General features: G+C 35.2%; 1 protein-coding gene across 2 annotated transcripts; it reads left to right on the top strand.

The window, feature by feature from the left end:
• Window positions 1–377: 377 nt before the first annotated feature.
• LOC110638615 (protein CHROMATIN REMODELING 5) lies at window positions 378–20,801 on the top strand. Of its 2 annotated transcripts, none has more exons than XM_021789230.2 (31): window positions 378–775; window positions 1,657–2,497; window positions 2,646–2,713; window positions 6,088–6,522; window positions 7,396–7,620; window positions 7,779–7,862; window positions 8,914–8,973; window positions 9,099–9,202; window positions 9,431–9,482; window positions 9,598–9,661; window positions 10,233–10,326; window positions 10,415–10,502; window positions 10,681–10,815; window positions 12,000–12,191; window positions 12,289–12,356; window positions 12,979–13,072; window positions 13,183–13,307; window positions 13,418–13,481; window positions 14,035–14,247; window positions 14,847–15,089; window positions 15,234–15,344; window positions 15,499–15,585; window positions 15,799–15,981; window positions 16,154–16,234; window positions 16,322–16,567; window positions 17,786–17,941; window positions 18,072–18,249; window positions 18,369–18,550; window positions 19,214–19,573; window positions 19,653–19,746; window positions 19,870–20,801. In XM_021789230.2, the coding sequence occupies exons 2-31, from the start codon at window positions 1,780–1,782 to the stop codon at window positions 20,370–20,372; spliced, it is 5,307 nt and encodes a 1,768-aa protein (XP_021644922.2). In that variant the 5' UTR covers window positions 378–775; window positions 1,657–1,779; the 3' UTR covers window positions 20,373–20,801. The 2 variants fall into 2 exon arrangements, with proteins under 2 accessions (XP_021644922.2, XP_021644920.2); XM_021789228.2 differs by having other exon boundaries at window positions 378–665.
• The last annotated feature ends 472 nt before the right edge of the window (window positions 20,802–21,273 follow it).

A 21,273-nucleotide genomic window follows, 5' to 3' on the forward strand; every position in this document is an offset into this window, starting at 1 on the left:
GAATTTAAATTTAATATTGACATAGTAAAATTTTTATTTTTATTAAGTATATTTTTTAAAATATATAAATTAATTAATTTTATTAGAATAAAAAAAATTAAATACTAATATTTTTTAAAATTTAAATATTAACTAATTAATTTCTTTAAAATAAGAGAATAAATAATATCATAAATAAAATAAAAAATAAAAAATTTTAAAAATATATTAAAAAATTAAAAAAAACTAAATAATATGCTTTTAAAATATAAAAATTATATAATTATTTTAATTAAGATATAAAAAATAAATAATAGTTTTCCCGAAAATTAAAACCCGAAATTTTCCTTCTATAAACATATATCTCTAGAAGACAAACGCTTATTTTTTATTTTTTTTATTTTTATCCCCTTAAAAATAGAACTTTGTGTCCGTGTCTCTCTCTATCTCTCCTCTCACGGGTACCAATCGACGATTAATCCAAAATCGCCTCGTCGTCTTCCGCTCAAATCGGAACGACGGCAACCTCGCCGTCCGGCGCATCTTAGCTACCCCGGCCGCCGACACACGAACTCATAGCCCAAACCCAATTCCTTTGCGAAACCGAAACCCGGACCACGAAACGACCTTTTCTTTTTTAAAAAAATTTTTAGCCGCCGGCGATTGACTTACCGGCGATTGGAAAGGTGCGCACGATTATCAACCTGCGCACTTCCTCTATTTTTTTAATAAAGTTCGACATAAATTAACCATGCTTGAATCACTCTATTTTCTCTATTTTTGGTTACGTACAAAGGTTAGCTCCCTGTTTGAATAATCGGCTTGCATTTTTGCCATCGATTTTCCTATTTCAGTGTGTATTAACGCGAATTCGGTGTTCACGATTTCAGATATCGGGTGCTTTTTGTGCTTTAGGGTTTTTAAATTGGACTTTTTAGAGCAGCAAGTGATTATTTCATTGGATTTTGCTTACTGGCTCATGGATCTATAGTTTGCTTTGTTTGATTTGTTTTTATCGTCTGGTTTGTGTTTTGAGGTTTTTTTCGATTATTAGGATCGGATTTCCTCCAGTTTCTGGCTGTTTTCGCGTGTGAATTCAGTTTACGGTGTGTGAACAGAGTCTGATATTGTGCGTATTTTATTTTTGGTTTCATTTGAACTCTTGTAGCTGCTTGTTTGTGGTTTGGTTTAGTCTTTCATTATTGGTTTTGATCTCGAGAACTGGGTAGCAAGTGGAGTTTTCTATATGCGTCGAATTTGAAGTTTCATCTGGGTATTTCGTTCCTTTCAGTTCAAGTTATGATCAGAGTCCTCCTCTAACGTTAATTTTGTTCCTCGAATGTATCTAGTTAACGAATGTGTCACAGAATTATTGAAGCTTGGTGTTAAATGCTTCAATGTTTTTTAACTGGTACCTGAAAATAAAGGATTGCCTTTACTAAGTGTAGTTTACTACCCCCCTCTCTCTCCCACTTCTCTGAGAAGTGACAACGACATTTTCTTTCTTTTTTTCTGGTTTGCTTGAGAACCTTCTGAAGTGTCAATATTGAGAGCTAATTGTTTGTGTTTCTGTTTCCTTCCAGTGTTTTTTGGTTATCGGTGGTGTTGTGGTTCATTTGTTGAACCCTTACAATGATGATTTCTGCTGATTCTTATGTTTGCTTCCTATTATCATAGGACTTCTGGAGAGGTTACAGGAGACTGAGAAGAAGAAGCTTAATGCTGCATTGTGTCCACAACATACATATCTGATAGTAACAGGTGGAAAGTGATATTTTTGCAGAAATTCCACGTGAGAGTATGGCTTTTTTTAGGAGCTATTCAAATCAAACAGTTTCACATAGTGTACTGGAAGAAAAAGGCCAGGAACAGCGAATTGGTAGAATGGGGGGGAATGATGATATAGATGTTATTTCAAGTGAACGGGAATTTGATATCAACATGGATGCACAATATGAGAGTGAAGGGGAAAATGCTGGTAGGATGCAGGGTGATGCAGCTCCTGACAATGGAGTTGGGGTGAGTAATTCACATGTTCTTCAGTCTTCAGGGAGAAGAAATGCAGCTGGAAAGTGGGGTTCAACTTTTTGGAAGGACTGCCAACCTCTGGGTGCTCAAGTAGCTTCTGATTCTGGGCATGATTCAAAATCAGACTATAAAAATGTAGAAGGGTCAGAGGATAATATATCAGATGGAAGGGATGATAGATTAGAGTCAGAAGACGAAGATGGACAAAAAGAAGTTGGTAAGGGGCCAAAGGGCCACTCAGATGTCCCTGCAGATGAAATGTTGTCTGATGAATACTATGAGCAGGATGGGGAAGATCAAAGTGATTCTATGCATTATAGAGGGTTTACCCACTCAACTGAGTTGTTTTCTAGGGCTCATTCAAAACCTGTACCTGTTAATAAAAAAATCTCTAGGAGTTCAAGAGCTTTATGCGACAATGAAGATGGCGATGACGACGACAATAATGATGATGGTGATGCTGATTATGAAGAGGAGGATGAGGAAGATGGTAACTTATTTGCTATTGCTGTACTTTCTAGGAGGTCATCGGTATCCTCTTTAAAATGGGATTTGAGATCTGCTCATATCATAAGTTGTTGGTAATTAATCTTTACTCTTCAAGGATGGGACTAAATTCTTCGTCTTATTGCTTGCAGAAGATGATCCTGATGATGCAGACTTTGACCCTGATTATGGTGTTGCTAGTAGTCATGTAGGGAACAAGGTTAATATCATTGCATTGTTACGAGTTTATTTCTGTTCTATTTATTTATATATTTTTTTACTGCCTTTATCACCAAGGCAACTAATTGACAAGCCATGTCCAGTTCTGGTTCTGTCGGCTATGTTTTGATGCCATATTTTATTGTGTTGCATGATTAGGTGATATTCCCATAACTTTCAAAACTTATAGGGTTCTTGCTACTGTGTTTTCGTATCATTGTACGGAAAGCAGATGTTGGTTAGGTTCTATAGTTTGGTGTAGACAAATCTTGAGAACCGTTTAAGGTGTTGCAAAGGACAATCTTAAATAGTTTACCACTTGCAGTCATGTTGATATTATGCTAGTAAAATGAAGTCCTCTAAAAACTTTTAGTGCTCTTTAATTTGTTTTCATGCCTTTCTGCAGAGTAGGGTAAGGCTGCGCATATAAAACCTCTCCATAGCCCACAAGTGTGGATGCTTTGTGCACTTGGTCACCTTTTTGTTTAATTTGTTTTTATGTCCTAGTTGAAAATCTGTGTAGCTTGGTTTATGATGACTGAAATGCTCACTAGAATTTGAAAAGTGCTTAGAATAGGGTTGAGAATGATCCTAGAAATTTGGTTTGTGATTGCAAAAGGTGATGAGGATGGTGTCTTTTATTGGCACCCCAACAACAGTGATTCAGGCTGATTTTTGATTCACATGGTTAGTTTTTGGATGATGTAGAATCTGGATATCAAAATAATAACAAATAATTTGGAATTTCAATTAAAGGGTCGTAAGGTTTTAAATCTGGTATTAGGATGTGATTGGGGGATAACTTGAGAATAGGTTATTATGGAGTACTTGGAGCAAGGTATGCTCTTTTTCCATTCTCATCGGCCACTAAAGATAATGTGCACAGAACTTGGACGCACAGTAAAGAATTTAAAGCTAATACTATGAGAATTAATGAAGGAGAAGAGAGAACGTGGTGATGGGTTTTTTAGTCTTATACAAATTTGTTATTAGGATTCTTCTTGACTCATTTCTAATAATGTGCAGGGAGCATATTTGTGTGTTTTTAACTTTTAATATAAATTGTCAAATAAGATTTTAATTTGAATTTACCATTATACCATATTATAGCCTGCATCAGATGTCTTAGAATGTGGGTTTAGGCTACTAAGTTTTAAATATTGGACCAAATAACATAGAGAAAAAAAAAAAAAACCACTATGTTTGAGACTATGTTCATGCGTAAATGTCTAGGGAATCATGAAACCACCAACATGTTCAGATTTATCACTGAATTCTTCAAAAGAAGGGAATAATCACTGAAAACTGTTTCAATTCTAATTAGAGGAAAGATTTATCTTCAAAGGAGATGCTCAAGTGCATGAAGATGCTGGAAGTTGTTAACTGATGCAAATTAAAGTAAAAAGTTCTCTTGAAAAGACATATATAATATGGGCTGTCAGATTTGAGGCCCGTATTTATATCTTCACGTTCATCCAAGTTTTCTGAGCATGAATGGTTCATGGCTTGTTTATAGTTTTTTCAATCCTTTTGGGGACTTTGCTTTTTTTTTTTTTTTTTTTGAGAGAGGGGGGGGGGGGGGGGGGAGGGAGGAGGGAGGAAAGGGGAAGAGGAGAAGAGGGATAGAGCCATTGATTGGTTAGCCACCTCTTTCTCTCCCTTTGCTACTGCAATCTTGTAGGGCTTTTGTTCCTTCGTTGTTCTCACCTTTTCGGAATCTGCTTGCTCTTGATTTTTGGGTCCCACATTTGTTGCCCTTTGTACAAGCCTACGAGGGCTGCATGTATTTTCTGAGAGTATCATTGAGAGTTATACTTTTGAATTTGATTGAAGGTGCTACGTGCATTGATTCCCTATAAAAAAATGGGTGATCAAAAAGATGTGGGAATAATGGGTTTAAATTGTTGAGTAATTTTGTAGAAAGGGACGTCCTGTCTGATCATGGTGACCAGGTTGCTTTAAGGCTTGGATAATAGTGAGTTGACTTTGGCTTGGCTGGCTTTTTATATTGGTAGAGGTATGATTTTGGCCTTTTAAGATAGGAGCTAAGATTGAAGGATTATATGTTGTAAATTGGGCTAGGATTGTTCAGTAATTACGGGGCTAGAATAGTTATGCAGAAATTGTAGGGATGAATTGGCATTGAGATATCAATTTTTATTTATATTGTGTGGAAATGATGTCCTTGATGTTATAACTATTATCCTAACTGCACTTGCTATATCTGTTCTGTGTTCTCTTTGGTATATTACCCAGTTCGTGAATGTTGGCCGAGTGGTAAGCACGTAAATTAAAATAAAAGGTTAAATTGAGCATTTTGGAGGTTGTCAATAGTAAATCAAGGACTGTTGCGTGCTATCTCTCTATAATAATGAACTTCTGAATAAATTTCCGGGGCATGGAGATGGTATAACTGAAGAGTGCTTGGCACAGCTTAAAAGGTGTTCCTCTAAGGATGTTCTAACGAACCCTGAATTGTGATGTTGGGATCTAAGTTAACTTTTTGATAAGCTAACTGAACTAAATGTCTAATAGGTTAGCTTGAAAAATCAAATAATGGCTGGGCTAGATTTGATTGGTTCATGGAGTGAATTTGCCAACACAACAGTCTTTCTGCATGTTATTTGGATGATACAGAAATATGGGTTAGACTTTTGGTGGATGAGAAACCAGTACTTTGTTTATTTAATGGCAATGTTGCTTTTTGTCTTGTGGAGTCACCTGCAGAATGGACTACGGATTAGAAAAGCTGTGAAAACTGTTGCTGGATTCAAGCCAAATTGCTTTTACAAAACATGGAAATATTCCTCTTTGTTTGTGTGGAAGGTTGCACCCCCCTTCCCCCCCTTCTTTAAGTGTGGCATGGGATAGCCCTACAAAAGATGGTATTGGAGCTCTGCACTAGTCAGCATAATTCAAGTCTTGATAGGTGTAGTGAAAACTGTATTTTTCTTGTATTATAATAAGTGGTGGTTGACAGTCGAAACCCCAAATAGATCAATGGAAACTCTAAATTCATTTTGTGATGAAGGAAACCAAAAAGATTTACAGGGATGACTATGGCAAAATTATTTGGATTCTATTTATTAGTTATGAGATTATGCATTGAAGATAATAGTGACATGTAAGATAATGGCAGCATGAAAAAAAGTTTAAGAAACTTGAAAATGTTATCATATTATTTTCTTCTTGCTCCAGGTGTTTAAAATATGATTTATTTTTTGTTTGTGATAATTTTTGATTATGTATTCGGTATTCCTTATGAAATATATGGTTTATGTTTATTATCTACCCAATGTTCCTATGGACTTAATGTAGTGTTTTGTAGTATCAATATTTTGGTACCCTGATGCAATGCTTTTTCAATAATACAAGGATAAAGACTGGGATGGTGAGGATTCAGATGAAGATGACGATATTGATGATGATATTGATGTCTCAGATGAAGATGATTCATACTACGTGAAAAAGTCCAAGGGTAGGCAACAAGGTAAAGGCATATGTAATATAAAATCTACTAGAGAAAGCAAGTCATTACATGCTTCAAGTCGACAAAAGAGAGGAAAAACATCATTTGAAGAGGATGAGTATACAGCAGAGGACTCTGACAGTGACAGTGATGGAGACATTAAGAAAATGACAAGGAGAGTGCATAACCACAAATCTAATGCTAGATCGGCTATGTCGATGGCTATCAGTGGCCGAAATAATGAGGTTCGAACATCTAGTAGGTCAGTTCGAAAGGTATCATATGTTGAAAGTGAAGAAAGTGAAGAAATTGATGAAGGGAAAAAGAAAAAGCCCCAGAAGGTGAGTATTCACTATACTTTTGTGCAAGTACATGCATAAATGATAAAAAGGGAGTGCCATGTGATTTATGAGTTTTAAGAACTTACACATCTCTGACGAGAGGCCTTCTATATATGAGACTTTGGCTTGGTTGAGTCCTGTTCTTTTCTTTCTTAGATTTTCCTTTTTTCCCTATTCTTTTGGGTTGTTGCAACAAGTTAAAAAGAAGATGTACAAGTTTTTATGCATGTTGTCAATAATGGGTAGGGGTGAAACTAGATGTATTTTATCCGATATATTTTATCCAATGCAATCAGGACTGGACATACGTTTGGTTCTTGCTATCTTTTCCTTATCCTATCTCTCCTTTTCTTATTCTTTTACTTGTAGTCTTCCTTTTAATATCAGAACTCTTCTCCATTCCAGCATAGTGGCTAAGGTTAGTTTTTCTGATTTCCTTGTATGCTTGTGCATGTGATTTTTATGCTGGACAAACCATGAAAGCTGTTTAGGAATAATTTGGACATTTTCTGTTTAGTGCCGATGAGATGTTAACTGATTTAATCGATAAGTGGGGTATGATTTGGATAGATGATTATGTTGGCTGTCAAGGTATAACTTTTTAGAAGTGATGTAGCACTGAGTGGAAGTAGGTCTTGGTGGAAATTCCTGACACGCTAATTGTTGTTTTAGATTTATAAGTCTCTGTTTTTGAGCTTTTCCCTAGTCCTGGTTTGCGAATGTCTTCTTGCCTTGGATTGCAGTAGTCTAGCTTGATACTGGGGCTAAATTTGCCGGTTGACACAGGAATATGTAATTACATGAAGAAGTTTGGTTCTAATATTATTTCTCATGCCTGCGGTTTTCTTTTTTTTCTCCAAATTACTTTCTTAGGAAGAAATTGAAGAGGAAGATGGTGACTCCATTGAAAGAGTGTTGTGGCATCAGCCTAGGGGCATGTCTGAAGATGCTCTAAGGAACAATCAATCAACAGAGCCCGTTCTGTTAAGCCACTTGTTTGATTCTGAACTAGATTGGAATGAAATGGAGTTTCTAATCAAATGGAAAGGCCAGTCACATTTGCACTGTCAGTGGAAATCTTTTGCAGAATTACAAAATGTATGATTGACATTCTTTATGGTGTTCTTGCATATATTTTAAGGTGCAATGGGTTGCATGCAGCCATACACCTTTATATGTATGGTTCAGATCGGAAAGTTTTGTAGGATTCCATGTCTTCTATCTGCTGTTTAAATGCCCTGTCTGTATACTTGCAGCTGAGTGGTTTTAAGAAGGTACTGAACTACACGAAAAAAGTGAATGAAGATGTGAAGTATCGGAGAAGGCTTACACGTGAGGAGGTAATGCCTCTTTCCATCATAAGTTAACAGTTACTATGGTTATCTTTTCTTAAATATATGATAAGCACGGTGGTGTCATTGTGTGAATGGATAGATGACAAATCCATTTGTAAAAAACAATAACAACAGGAAGAAAGTGAATGTATATTAATAGATATCTTTTCCAAGAAAGTTGAAGTGGAAAATAACTATGTGGCTATGGAATTCTAAATATATATGCGTGTGTGTGTTTTCTGTGAACTTCTTGGATCTTAATATTCTGATAATGCTTGTTATGTTTTGTTGATAGAGTTAATTGTCTGCGTAATTACATGTTGAACTAATGAATGTACCATTGCAACTTTTATTCGAGATGCAACTGCTATTTCTTGATTGCTTTCTTTTTTTTTTTTTAATTTATTTTTAAGCTGGGCTTTTTTTACAGATCTTTGGAAATTTTCATGCGGCAGAAAGGTAGAATTTGCTTTTAATATACAGAACCAAAATTTGAAGGATGGAAAATAAGCAAACAATAATGCTATAAAAACATTGTGAAAAAGTGCAATGATGCTAATATGTTAACAATGTACACACAATCCAAACTTACAAAAATGAGGATAAACAAAAACAAAGAGAGAGGAACTAGACTCTTGGGATTTTTGTAGGGTTCAGCAGTATGCCTATGTTATATTCACAGAGCAAGTTCTATTTTTTGCTATAAATGGGAAAAAGTACAGCTGTGAGTACAATGCTCAAGGATAAATCCTTATGCCCCTCTGCATGTTCTTTTTGCTCCTTTATGCACCTCTGCATGAAACCCTTCATATTGTATAGAATACCATCTTGAATATGAGACATAATCTCAACATTGTTTGTGATATTATTTTATTGGGACTTTTCCTAAATGCTTATGTTGAATACTGCCATATTGACTGCAGGTAAGTACATGTGGCACCTTGTCTAAGTTAGAAAGCTGCTTTTTCATATTTGATGATAGTCCATACACCAGACACAAGCTCTATCTGTCAATCAATTATGCGATCTGACGTATTTATAACTATCTTACTGTCAGATTGAGGTCAATGATGTGAGTAAAGAAATGGATTTGGATCTAATCAAGCAAAATAGTCAGGTTTGTTTTTGCGGCTTTATTTTTTTTGGATCTTCTGTCTTTCTGTTATTTTTCTGGATTTTGGTTATAGTTGTCTTTTTGTTACTTTCATCTACTGTGTAATTGCTAAACAATTTCATTTATAGGTGGAGAGAATTATTTCTGATCGAATCAGTAAAGATAGCTCTGGGAGTATTGTGCCAGAATACTTAGTCAAGTGGCAAGGACTATCTTATGCTGAAGCAACCTGGTATTCCCTGACTATACTAATTTTATAATCTTTGATTGCTGCTACTGATTTTTTTCTTTTTTATGTTTTTTCCATTTTAAATTATTCTATTTCCTTTTATTTGCCTGAGATATAAAATTGATTATCATTTGTGGTAAGTTAATCTTTAGATCCTTGAATGTTGAGTGCAAGTTTTCTAATAATTGCATGAGTTGCTGTCATAGTTGTAGTTAATATTCTGTGGTACAGGGAAAAGGATATAGATATAGAATTTGCACAAGATGCAATTGATGAATACAAGGTATGTCATCAGTCTGATCTTGTTTTTGGCCTGGCATAATGAGGCCTTTCTTGAAAAATATTGCCTGACATATAGGGCCATGCTTTATATAATTTTTTTTTTCATTATGTGGAAGGCACGTGAGGCTGCAATGGCTGTACAAGGGAAAATGGTGGATCTACAGCGCAAGAAAGGCAAAGGTCTCCATTGCTTGGAATCTGCTATGTTATTATTATTATTAATAATTTTTTTTAATTTTCAAAACTACCATAATAATAAACCATTGGATGAGTTCCATTGTGAATGTGAACTAGATAATGGTTTTTATTCTATGTTATGACCCAAAGTTGTTTAGTGCTTGCAACTTTGGTTTAATTTTTACTTGATTAGGATGTTACTCTGTAGTAGCTTGTGTTATCACGTTTGTAATAGTATTATAGATGTTATATTGTTCCTTTGAGTGAGATTTGTGTGGATATATTCTTGCTAAATAGGTCTATTTCCTATTATTCTAATTGTCATTTTTTTGGTCATTTGTCAACACAGCATCTTTCTCAAATTAAACTTCTGAATTTTGCTTACCTTCATTGTCCTTTCATTTGCCCATTTGTTCTGATATATATATATACACACTTGCTACATCATAAATTCAGTAGTTCTATCCTTCACTATGTATTAAATTCTATCTTTTGCTACGTGTTCAATTTTGTACATGGTATTTTCATTGAATTATATAATTTAATGCATGAGCATTTGCTTTTTTTTTTTTAGCAAGTTTAAGGAAGCTTGATGAACAGCCAGAATGGTTGAGAGGAGGAAAGCTTCGTGATTATCAGCTAGAGGGTTTGAATTTTCTTGTTAATAGGTACGTGTCTATTTTGCTTGACAAAAAAATGGTGCTTCAAAGGTTTCTTGGTTCATTACTTTTTGTAATTAGTTTATTATTCTTACAGCTGGAGAAATGATACAAATGTCATTTTAGCTGATGAGATGGGTCTTGGAAAAACAGTTCAGTCAGTTTCCATGCTTGGTTTTTTACAGGTAAGAACTTTCTTTTGTATTTGTATAACATATAATTTCCATATTTATTGGATAAACATGGAAAAACAGTGTGTTCCATGCTTGGTTTTTTACAGGTAAGCCCTTTCTGTTGTATTCTTTTAACATATAATTTTTTCATATTTATTGAATACACATAATCTATGCTGTTCTTCTGCAGAATGCACAGCAAATCCCTGGGCCATTTCTTGTTGTTGTACCATTATCCACTTTGTCCAACTGGGCTAAGGAATTTAGGAAGTGGCTTCCTGATATGAATGTTATTGTATATGTTGGTACACGTGCCAGCAGAGAGGTGAGGCATATTTTACAATTGTTTAGGGTAAACACACACAACTTGATTCCCTTGGCCACTATCTCAGTAATCTAAGATTGTCAAGATTTGCTGCTTTAAATTGGTGATTGGCATTCAAAATAAAGTTGTTGAATTGGATAGTGTGATGATTAAGATTCTACAAGTGTTATTCACTAGTATTGTTGATAAGAAGTGCTTGGTAATAGACTATGCAGCTGTAACAATATCAAATTTCAAAAACTAGAAGTTATTTTTTTTTCAGTGCTTATCATATGGATAATATTTACATATTAAAGCTTGATAAGTGCTTGTGTGTTTGTGTTTTCTTTTTTCCTTTACGCTTCATTTGGATGGAGGGATTTGGAACTTAGAAGGATGAGAGATGTCCCATGTTCTAGAGTTCAATAAGGTTGTGAAAGAAAGGATAACAGGGATTAGTTATCACTTCAAACCAAAATTCGTTTTCCCATCAAAATTGAGGGGCTAAGAATTATACCCTCTGTCAATGTCAAAAATATTTTTTAAATAAGACTTTTAATCTAAATAATTTAAATCCTTTCCTATCCCTTGAAATTTCCAAACATGAAAAATCATTTAACCTTTCTTTTCATTTCTTTTTTTTTTCCTTTTTTTTTTTTTAAATCTCATGGACTAAAGACTATCCTTGCCCTTTCTATTCAACTAAAACTTCCAAACATAGTATTAAAAGTATTTTCTTAGTTCTGGTGTTCGACAATCTTTCGTCAGGGAAAGCGGTTCATAGTCCTAAAAGCTCCCATGTTTTTAGATGATTATTCTTGGGGCAGAAGTATTGACCAATCCTACTATTGTATGGGCATGCTCTTAGCGTCTCTTTCTCATAAGGAGTGTTGTTATTCACTTTTCAGTCAGTGCAAAGAAAAAATACTGTAGTTTTTTTTCTTGTGTCTTAATGGAAAGTAAGTGAGACCAGCATGCATGTTTTCTTGAGCTGGTTCCCTCCTGCCCTGATGCTTGCGAAGGCATCCATGACTACTGATGATCCATGAGTAGTGTGCTGGTTACTGAAAAACTCTTCCCCTTTATACTCCCCAGTGTTTTACTGGTAGCAATTTCTTCTCTTTGCTAAAATGTGCAATACTGATTTGATTTAACTTGTATACGTAAGTTTTCTTTCAAATTATTTATGTATTGTTGTCTTGCAGGTTTGTCAGCAATATGAATTCTATAATGATAAGAAAGTTGGGCGTCCTATAAAATTTAATGCGCTGTTGACTACGTATGAAGTTGTTCTAAAGGACAAGGCAGTGCTATCCAAGATCAGGTGGAATTATCTCATGGTTGATGAAGCTCATAGGTTAAAAAATAGTGAGGCACAGTTGTACACTACCCTATCGGTAATGCTAAATCTTTAAATTATTGAATTGTTCTGCTTGCATATTTGCTGTGGTCAGCTGATCTGGTTATCATTGGATGGTGGATTTATTTCTTCAGGAATTTAGCACCAAGAACAAATTGTTAATTACTGGAACTCCATTACAGAACAGTGTGGAAGAGCTATGGTAATAATTTCTTTCTTTATGATTGTTGCTGGTCTTGCAAAATTCTGAAGGAATTTTTTTTGTTGAATTTGCTCCCTTACATGATGGCCAACTGGATTGTGAAAAATTTAAGAAAACTGTTTTTCTTCCCTTGTCTCCTTTTAGTTAATTTTGTATATATCTACGGTATCTTGTTAATCTTGTTTTGCTTCCCTTGGCATTGTGATAATTTTGTTTCTTGCAGACTGAATAGTTTCTTATTAGAGATTTTGATGAATTTGCCGTTAATTGTTTTTGTCTCCTTTATTGCAATATTTTATTCTAACTAAAAGTGGATTATGTACTCTTTTTGTTTGCAACGTTAAGGATAGTGGTAGTAACATACACAGTGTCTTTTTTTTTTTTTTAATTATCATTTATTCTGGTAAATTGGTGGTCATAAGTTTCAGGTTCCCTTCTGCTTTGTAACTTGAAAATTGTCTGGATTATACTTTGCTTTATTGCAAAAAGATACAAATATTGATTTTATTGTTATTTTTCTTTGTATGTTTTCCTTTGATGATCTGTTACCCGTTCACTGTTGCCACAAATCATGCTTGTTTCCTCAGCTGATATGATATTCTGTTCTTCTTGACTTTAACAGGGCTCTGCTTCACTTCCTTGATTGTGATAAGTTCAAGAGCAAGGATGATTTTGTTCAAAATTACCGGAACCTGAGCTCATTCAATGAAATTGAGGTATGATATGGAGGTGCTTTTGTTGTGTAATCTTTTCTATGCTTTGTTTTGTATCCAAATATTCATCATCCTCACTATGAACTGTGGTCTATATTTATTTTGTCTTGTAGCTTGCCAATCTACATATGGAATTGAGGCCTCACATTCTCAGAAGAGTTATCAAGGATGTAGAGAAATCCTTGCCACCAAAGATTGAGCGTATTCTGAGGGTTGAGATGTCCCCACTCCAGAAACAGTGTGTATTGTTTCATTTTCTGATAAGTGTGGAATATTTTTTGATTCCATCTGTTGATTGACTTTTGGTACAACCTCCTGCTGCTGCTGCTGCTTCTTGCATTTGTATAGGTACTATAAATGGATTTTGGAACGCAATTTTCATGACCTGAACAAAGGAGTTCGTGGGAATCAGGTTAGATGTTATTTGGAAAAATTTGGCTTGAAAAATTATGCTAGAGCTTTTTCCTGACTTTTTTTTTCTTGATCTTTGTTGTAATTTATTACCGAGTTACTGTAATATCATTGTAAAATAATAATCTAATAAAAAATGTTAGAGTTTCTGTTTCTCATCCTTTTTATCACTTTCTATTTTCAAACATTCATGGTAAATGGCTAGCTTTTGGCTTTGACAAAATCAAGAATGGTTCTTTTTGAGTGTCTTAAGCCCTGATTGGTAGCATGATTTAAAAGTTTATGGAGTCCAAAGCCCAAAATGTTCTTGGGATAGGCAGCAAAATTCTTTGTTTTCCCTGAAGCTGCGGCAATGAAAATGTGAATTAACTGCCTGGATTCTGAATGGGCCCTTTGGTCTGTTGAGGTTGCAGCCAGTTTTTGTCATCGACTCTGTGGCCATTTTGTTGTTGTTGTTGTTGTGCTTCTATTTCTTCTTTTGTTATTATTATTAATATTATTATTATTATTAATGTGTGAAAACTGATACATATCTGGGCCTTTCACATTTGCAGGTTTCACTTTTAAATATCGTAGTGGAATTGAAAAAATGCTGCAATCATCCTTTCCTATTTGAAAGTGCAGATCATGGTTATGGTGGGGATTCTGGCATTAATGATAGCAGCAAGTTGGAAAGAATTATCTTGAGCAGTGGAAAGCTGGTTATACTTGACAAGTTACTTGTCAGGTTGCGTGCCACAAAACATCGTGTTCTGATTTTTTCCCAGGTTTGTCTGGGAAGCATTTTAGCAGATATGGGAATAGCGTGCCTTAAGCTATAAAGAATATAAGCTTTCTTTTTTCCATGTCAGCTCTTCTTTGTTACAAATAGATAAGCTAAGTATATTCATAATACTCCTGTAGTAGAACAATAGTTTGAACTGCACACTCCAATTTGGCATGTGTGATTTATTCTTGATTTAGTCAAATTCCAGTAACGAATTATGGACGGCAACATGATAGATAAGTTCTCACTGGAGTCACTGCCAGGTAGCTGACCAGATTGCTTTCTGCAACTGAAGTTTCTTGAGTGGTGTACAGCCATGATGAGATCAGCTTATGTTAAATTTCTGTGCTGCATCTTCTTTTTCATTTTCTAGTATATCTGTATCTTTGTATACCAAAATTTTTGCACAAGTGCTAAAAGCTAGCCTTCATCTCTAACTTTTTAAAAACTTAATGAATGAGCAATGATGTGATTTAGCACACGTTTTATGATTTTTGTGTGATTGTTGTTTATCTCTTGGATCTTTCTGTTAGTATACAAGTAGATCCATCTTGTTGTATTAAGTGGTTAATTAAATGCTATGTTGGTAAATTGTTGTAGATGGTTCGAATGTTGGATATATTGGCAGAATATATGTCACTTAGGGGTTTCCAATTTCAAAGGCTTGATGGTAGTACAAAGGCTGAGTTGCGTCAGCAGGCTATGGATCACTTCAATGCACCTGGCAGTGATGATTTCTGCTTCCTTCTTTCAACTCGAGCTGGTGGCCTAGGCATCAATCTTGCTACAGCGGACACAGTTATAATATTTGATTCGGACTGGAATCCCCAAAATGACTTACAGGTTCTGAACATGATGATATAGTTTCCACCTTTTCTCTTGCCTCCCATTTCATAGTTGGCCCTTAATGTTTTCTGATTGAATTATGTAAAGGAAACACCTGTTGTTTATTTATTTATTTTTTTCGATTGTGTAATTGTGCATCAGGCAATGAGTAGAGCGCATAGGATTGGGCAACAAGAAGTAGTTAACATATATAGATTTGTCACTAGCAAAAGTGTTGAGGAGGATATCCTGGAGCGAGCTAAGAAAAAGATGGTAGTTTGCTACAATATATCTTAAACATTCTTGAATTATTTGCATTTTTAAGCATAAATGTGTGTATTTTGTGTGTAAGCATATCCTTTGTATTCCTTAATAGCATTTTGTAAGCTAATTATTTTATGCCACTTACTGTTTTGTATTTTTATAGGTTCTTGACCATTTGGTGATCCAAAAATTAAATGCAGAGGGTAGATTGGAAAAGAAAGAAGCAAAAAAGGGAAGTTATTTTGACAAAGTAAGGGGATGTTGAGAACATTGTTCTGCTTTTCACTTTTTTCTGTAGTTGTATAAAATAAGCTTCTAGGCTATTTATTTCATCTATCAGCTGTAGTTTTAAATCTTTGTAATCTGATCTCATGTAGTATTTGCATTACCTTTTATTTACCGTGTTACTGTGTATAGTCTTTTAGCATCAGTTCTCATACAAAATTTCATACTATAATTGCAGAATGAGCTGTCTGCAATTTTAAGGTTTGGTGCAGAGGAACTTTTTAAAGAGGATAGAAATGAAGAAGAAAGCAAGAAGAGACTATTAAGTATGGATATTGATGAAATTCTTGAAAGAGCAGAGAAGGTTGAAGAGAAGGAAGCTGGAGGAGAGGAAGGGCATGAATTGTTGAGTGCTTTTAAGGTAAGCAAATGATTATAATGCTGATGGTTTAATCATGCTGCTTTTCTATATTTCCTTGCTACTATATCCAAGTTGTTACTGCATTTGCAATTGATGATGCAAAGCATAGAAGGGGTGCCATGTGTACAATTTACATTGCAGATTAACTTTGTTCTCTGATATATGTATATAGGTTGCCAATTTCTGTAGTGCTGAAGATGATGGGAGTTTTTGGAGTCGTTGGATAAAACCTGAAGCAATATCCCAAGCTGAAGTATGAACTTGTTATGTTAAATTTTATTCAACACATTGTCAATTTTGGAGTTTTAATTGTTATAAATATTTATTCTTTCCCTTTTAGCAAGCATTGGCCCCTCGTGCTGCAAGGATCAACAAGAGTTATGCTGAGGCCAACCAATCTGAGAGAAGTAACAAAAGGAAAAAGAAAAATTCTGAGCTTCTGGAACCACAAGAGCGAGTGCATAAACGTCGCAAAGCAGATTATTCTGCCCCTTCAGTCCCTATGATTGATGGAGCATCCGCCCAAGTGAGGGAATGGTCTCAAGGGAATCTGTCTAAGAGAGATGCATTACGTTTTTCTCGTGCGGTAATGTTCCAACAAATATTTTGAAGTTTTATTATTGTCCAAAGAAGAATAATAAAAATTTTTGTTTTTAGGCAACATCAAAGCAGTATTTGTTGTTATTGTTTCTTTCATATATATATATGTGTGTGTGTATGTATGTATGTATGTATGTATGTATAAATTATGTTAACGGAATTTATATGTTTTTATATTTTATTAAACACTTGCATCTTTCAAATTGAATTAACATGACTAAATGATTGATGCTTTCATCATTTTCTGAAAATTTCACTACTTAAAATTTTGGTTTGGGAATGATTTTGATTGTTATGTTTTGTTAATAATTTAAGTCTCTTTGTAACTTAGACTTCTAGTCATCTTTGATTCAGCCTATTTCTGACTAAATTTCAAGAATATTTGTATGCTGTAGTTTGAATATGTTGATTGAATATCAGTTTTTCTCCAACTTTGTTTGATTTTCCTTGCCATATATTAATTTCAATTCAATTGTCATGATTCACAATATTTCTGTCATGATAAAATGGGTGCTTGCGGAAATATGGGCCATACCCAAAAAATTTTGCAATGGCTTTCTCTAGTCTCTGCTCGCTTGGAATATGATAAAGCCTTTGTGTTAGTCCTAGTTATAGATTAGGCTTAGTTGAGTTTAATTGTGTTTGTGTCCTATTCATATGACATAATTATAGCAAGGTTAGAGGTTTTATGGTGAGTCCATGGAATTGTGGCTGCTGGATTCTACCTCTTCTTGGTATCATGCTCCAGAAGACTAGAAACAGTTCATGCAAGAGGTGTAACTGATCCAAAAAATTGAAAGCACTTCTCTCACAAATTTTAGGATCTAAAGCATTTCTCTCAGTGCTTTGGACTTTTATAATCCATCTCCCATTTTTTAAAGATGGCAGCACAATGATATTTCTTGTTTCTCATGGGACTTTTAGCTGCATTCAGTTAAGTGCATGTATATTTTTGTGGGAGAAAGAATTGTGTTTAAAATTCAAAGTGATTGTTGAATAAATTTTACAATATTGGACCTGATATTTATTGTTCCTCTACTTGATTGAAGTTCCTGCATCATTTGGCCATGAATTCTGGTGCATGCATGTCCATGGTTGGAGTCTAGCATAGAATGCTTATAGTGTGGTAACTTCAATTCAGGTAACATTGTTGTCTTATATCTTGGATTTCCTTATTCATTTTTTGTTTGTTTCCCTGGAATAGGTTATGAAATTTGGGAATGCAAACCAAATAGACTTAATAGTTGCAGAGGTTGGTGGATCAGTGGCAGCAGCTTCTCCTGATGCACAGATTGAGCTTTTTGATGCTCTGATAGATGGTTGCAAGGAGGCAGTTGATGGAGGAAATCTAGACCCAAAGGTATCATTTCCTTAAAAGTACTTTTGCTGCTATATTTGCCCAGTCTACTGTTGATCACTCCTAAGTTTTTCATAATTTAAAATGGTATCCCAAGCTTTTCTAAATAATTTCTAATGGTGATTGCCTATAGGGTCCTTTGTTGGACTTTTTTGGTGTGCCTGTGAAGGCTAACGATCTGCTGAACCGTGTTCAACAACTTCAGCTACTAGCAAAGCGAATTAGTCGATATGAGAACCCCATTGCACAATTTCGAGTTCTAATGTATCTCAAACCTTCAAACTGGTCTAAGGGTTGTGGCTGGAACCAGAGTATGTGTTTTCCTTTTATTGCACTCTCTCTCTCTCTTCTTTTTTTCTTTCTTTCCTGTTTAATAGTATTAACTGGATTTTTCTTTTCGTTGGTTGACTTGTTACATTATTTTTTTTAGTTGATGATTCAAGATTGCTTTTGGGAATACACTATCATGGATTTGGCAATTGGGAAAAGATAAGGTTAGATGAAAGGCTTGGCCTTTCAAAGAAGATTGCTCCAGTGGAACTGCAACACCATGAGACCTTCCTGCCACGTGCTCCAAATTTGAGGGACCGTGCTAATGCACTTCTGGAAATGGTAATGATCTACAGCCAATTAAAAGGGAAAATTAGCTTCATTTAAGGTGATCCAGCCAACCACCAAGGCCCTGTTTGGGGTTGGGGTTGAGGTTGGGAGGCCATAAAATGATTTTGGGAAAAGCACTATTTTAGAAGATGAAAAAAGCTTTTAGTTGTTTTTGAGTTCTTATGACTAAAAGATGTCCAATTTAACTTTAAATCAATTTGTAATACCCTCTAATTAACAAAATTAAGGATGTGTTGGGTGCTTTTCTCAGTTGTAGCTCCAACAACAATGCCAAATAAACCAGGAGTATGAGAAAGTTGGTTTTGCTGTGCCTTCTCTCATTCTATATGCCATTAGGCTTACCTTTTTTCTTTTTGCCATTATGCTTGTAGGCTTTGTATATCTATATGTTGTTCACCTTTCTCATAGTGTCTTATCGATTGAATGGTGACAATCGTCACAGTATGTGAAAGTCGACAACTTGATTCCTATTTTTGCAGACTGACTGTTTGATGTTTCAGATTGGTATTTCATTGATTATTATAAGGTTTTATCTAATGGCAGTAATGTCATTAGTGCATTGTGTTTGATGTTGATAATATTATATTAACAATGTTGCTTTGTGAATTGTATGACAACTTGGATTGTATGGACTGATGTACTTGTTTTGTTAAGGAACTTGCTGCTGTTGGTGGAAAGAATGCCAATGCTAAGGTGGGTCGTAAGGCCTCCAAGAAGCAGAAGGAAAACGTTCTCAACATCTCTGTATCTCACAGCAGGCTCAAGAAAGGAAAACCTAGTTCTTCAATGGTCGGTGTCCATGTCCATGCTAGCAAGAATAGACCTCAAAAACCTCAGAGAGCTGAGCAGTTGGTGAAAGAGGAGGGTGAAATGTCAGACAATGAGGAATTATGTGAGCAGTTTAAGGAAGTGAAATGGATGGAATGGTGTGAAGATGTCATGGTTGATGAGATTAAAACCCTTAGACGCCTCCAAAGGCTTCAGACTACCAGTGCAGACCTTCCAAAGGAAAAGGTATGTGTGTCGTAGCTTTGATTCCATAATATCTAGTTTATTTTTATGTATTCTAGAATTGTGTTGAACCTTTCTCCAGGTGCTTTTGAAGATTCGGAATTACCTACAGCTTATTGGGCGGAGGATAGATCAAATTGTTTTAGAATATGAGGAAGAGTTTTATCGACAAGACAGTATGTGCTATTTCCTAGTTATTCCTTTATTTATTATTATTATTATCTGAATTGGCTTTGTTCTTCAATTCACTTTTGTCATCTTGTCTCTTATTTCTTGTTTAATTTATAATGTTTTTTCAGGGATGACCACGCGATTATGGAATTATGTCTCTACTTTTTCAAATTTATCAGGGGAGAGACTTCATCAGATCTATTCTAAACTTAAGCAGGAGCAGGAAGAGGAAGCAGGTGTTGGACCCATCCACATGAATGGTTCTGCATCTGGTCCAGTGGACAGAGATGGTGATGCCAATTATTTTCCTCTGACACGCCATGTTGAGAGGCACAGAGGGTACAAAAATGTGAATTCCTATCAAATGTCAGAATCAATTGAAAAGGGTCATGATAATGGGAAATTTGAAGCTTGGAAACGGCGGAGAAGAGCTGAAGCTGATACTCATCCCCCACTTCAACCGCCCTTTCAAAGACCAATGAGTAATGGTAACCGTTTAAGAGATCCTAATTCGTTGGGGATTCTTGGGGCGGCACCATCTGATAGCAGGCTATTTAATAACGAGAGACCTTTCCGGATGCGTCAAACTGGTTTTCCTGCAAGACAAAATTTCTCATCAGGGATAAAGTAGTTGAAGCATTTGATGGAAGAAGAGCAGCTGATTGAAAACTGATTTCTTTGGCTTTCCTCTGTTCGTATCATTTCATCAGCCATTGTCCATACTGTGGAATTCTTTTTCTACATCAAAATAAAAACTTATAGAATCCTCTTTGTTTTTATGTGGCTTATCACAAGCTTTTCGTCAGATGGGCAATTTTCATCAGTGAAAGGCGGCTGAGAAGGGGGCCAAACTCAATTAACATGAGCAAGATTCATGCTTGTAACATTTTTTTGTCCGTTAGGAAATGAGTCCAGTAATTTGTTTACGTATATAATGTAGAAGCAGTGGAAAGAAACATTAGCATCTAATACAATTAGAAATATACATACATGAGCTGGACAATTTACATGTATTTTACCATGCGAAAAGTGTACATTATCAGTTTTGCGTAGTTTTAAACCCATGTTTCTCCTTTGCTTCCAATTCTGAAAGAATGTTCAGATTTGGATCATGTCTCGTTTATTATGAGATGTATATTTTTCACTGGACTACCAAAACTATTTATTTCAAGTCTCAAACCGTATACCCATTGGGGATAACTTTCTGTAGAATGAATTAAGAATTTTTGTATTTGCTTAGATTACAGTAAAATTGTACTGTTGCTTCCTTTTGACAGGTGATCGGCTGGGCGGCGATAATGAGAGTACTTGGTCAAAAGGGGATCATGGCGTTAACTGTTAATGTTTTATATCTAGTTTATACAAGTAGTAATTAATGTGCTTCCAGCTAATTCGAACTTGTGGTTAGCACTGGTTGAAAGATGTCAAAATAATACTTCTAACCTAAGGCAAAGCCGATAAGGGCATAAAAAAAGTCCAAACTCAGAATTCTGGAACTCCACACTGCCTCAAACTGGAGATAAAAACAAAAC

Source organism: Hevea brasiliensis, chromosome 9 (assembly GCF_030052815.1).
Source record: "Hevea brasiliensis isolate MT/VB/25A 57/8 chromosome 9, ASM3005281v1, whole genome shotgun sequence".
NCBI lineage: Eukaryota > Viridiplantae > Streptophyta > Magnoliopsida > Malpighiales > Euphorbiaceae > Hevea > Hevea brasiliensis.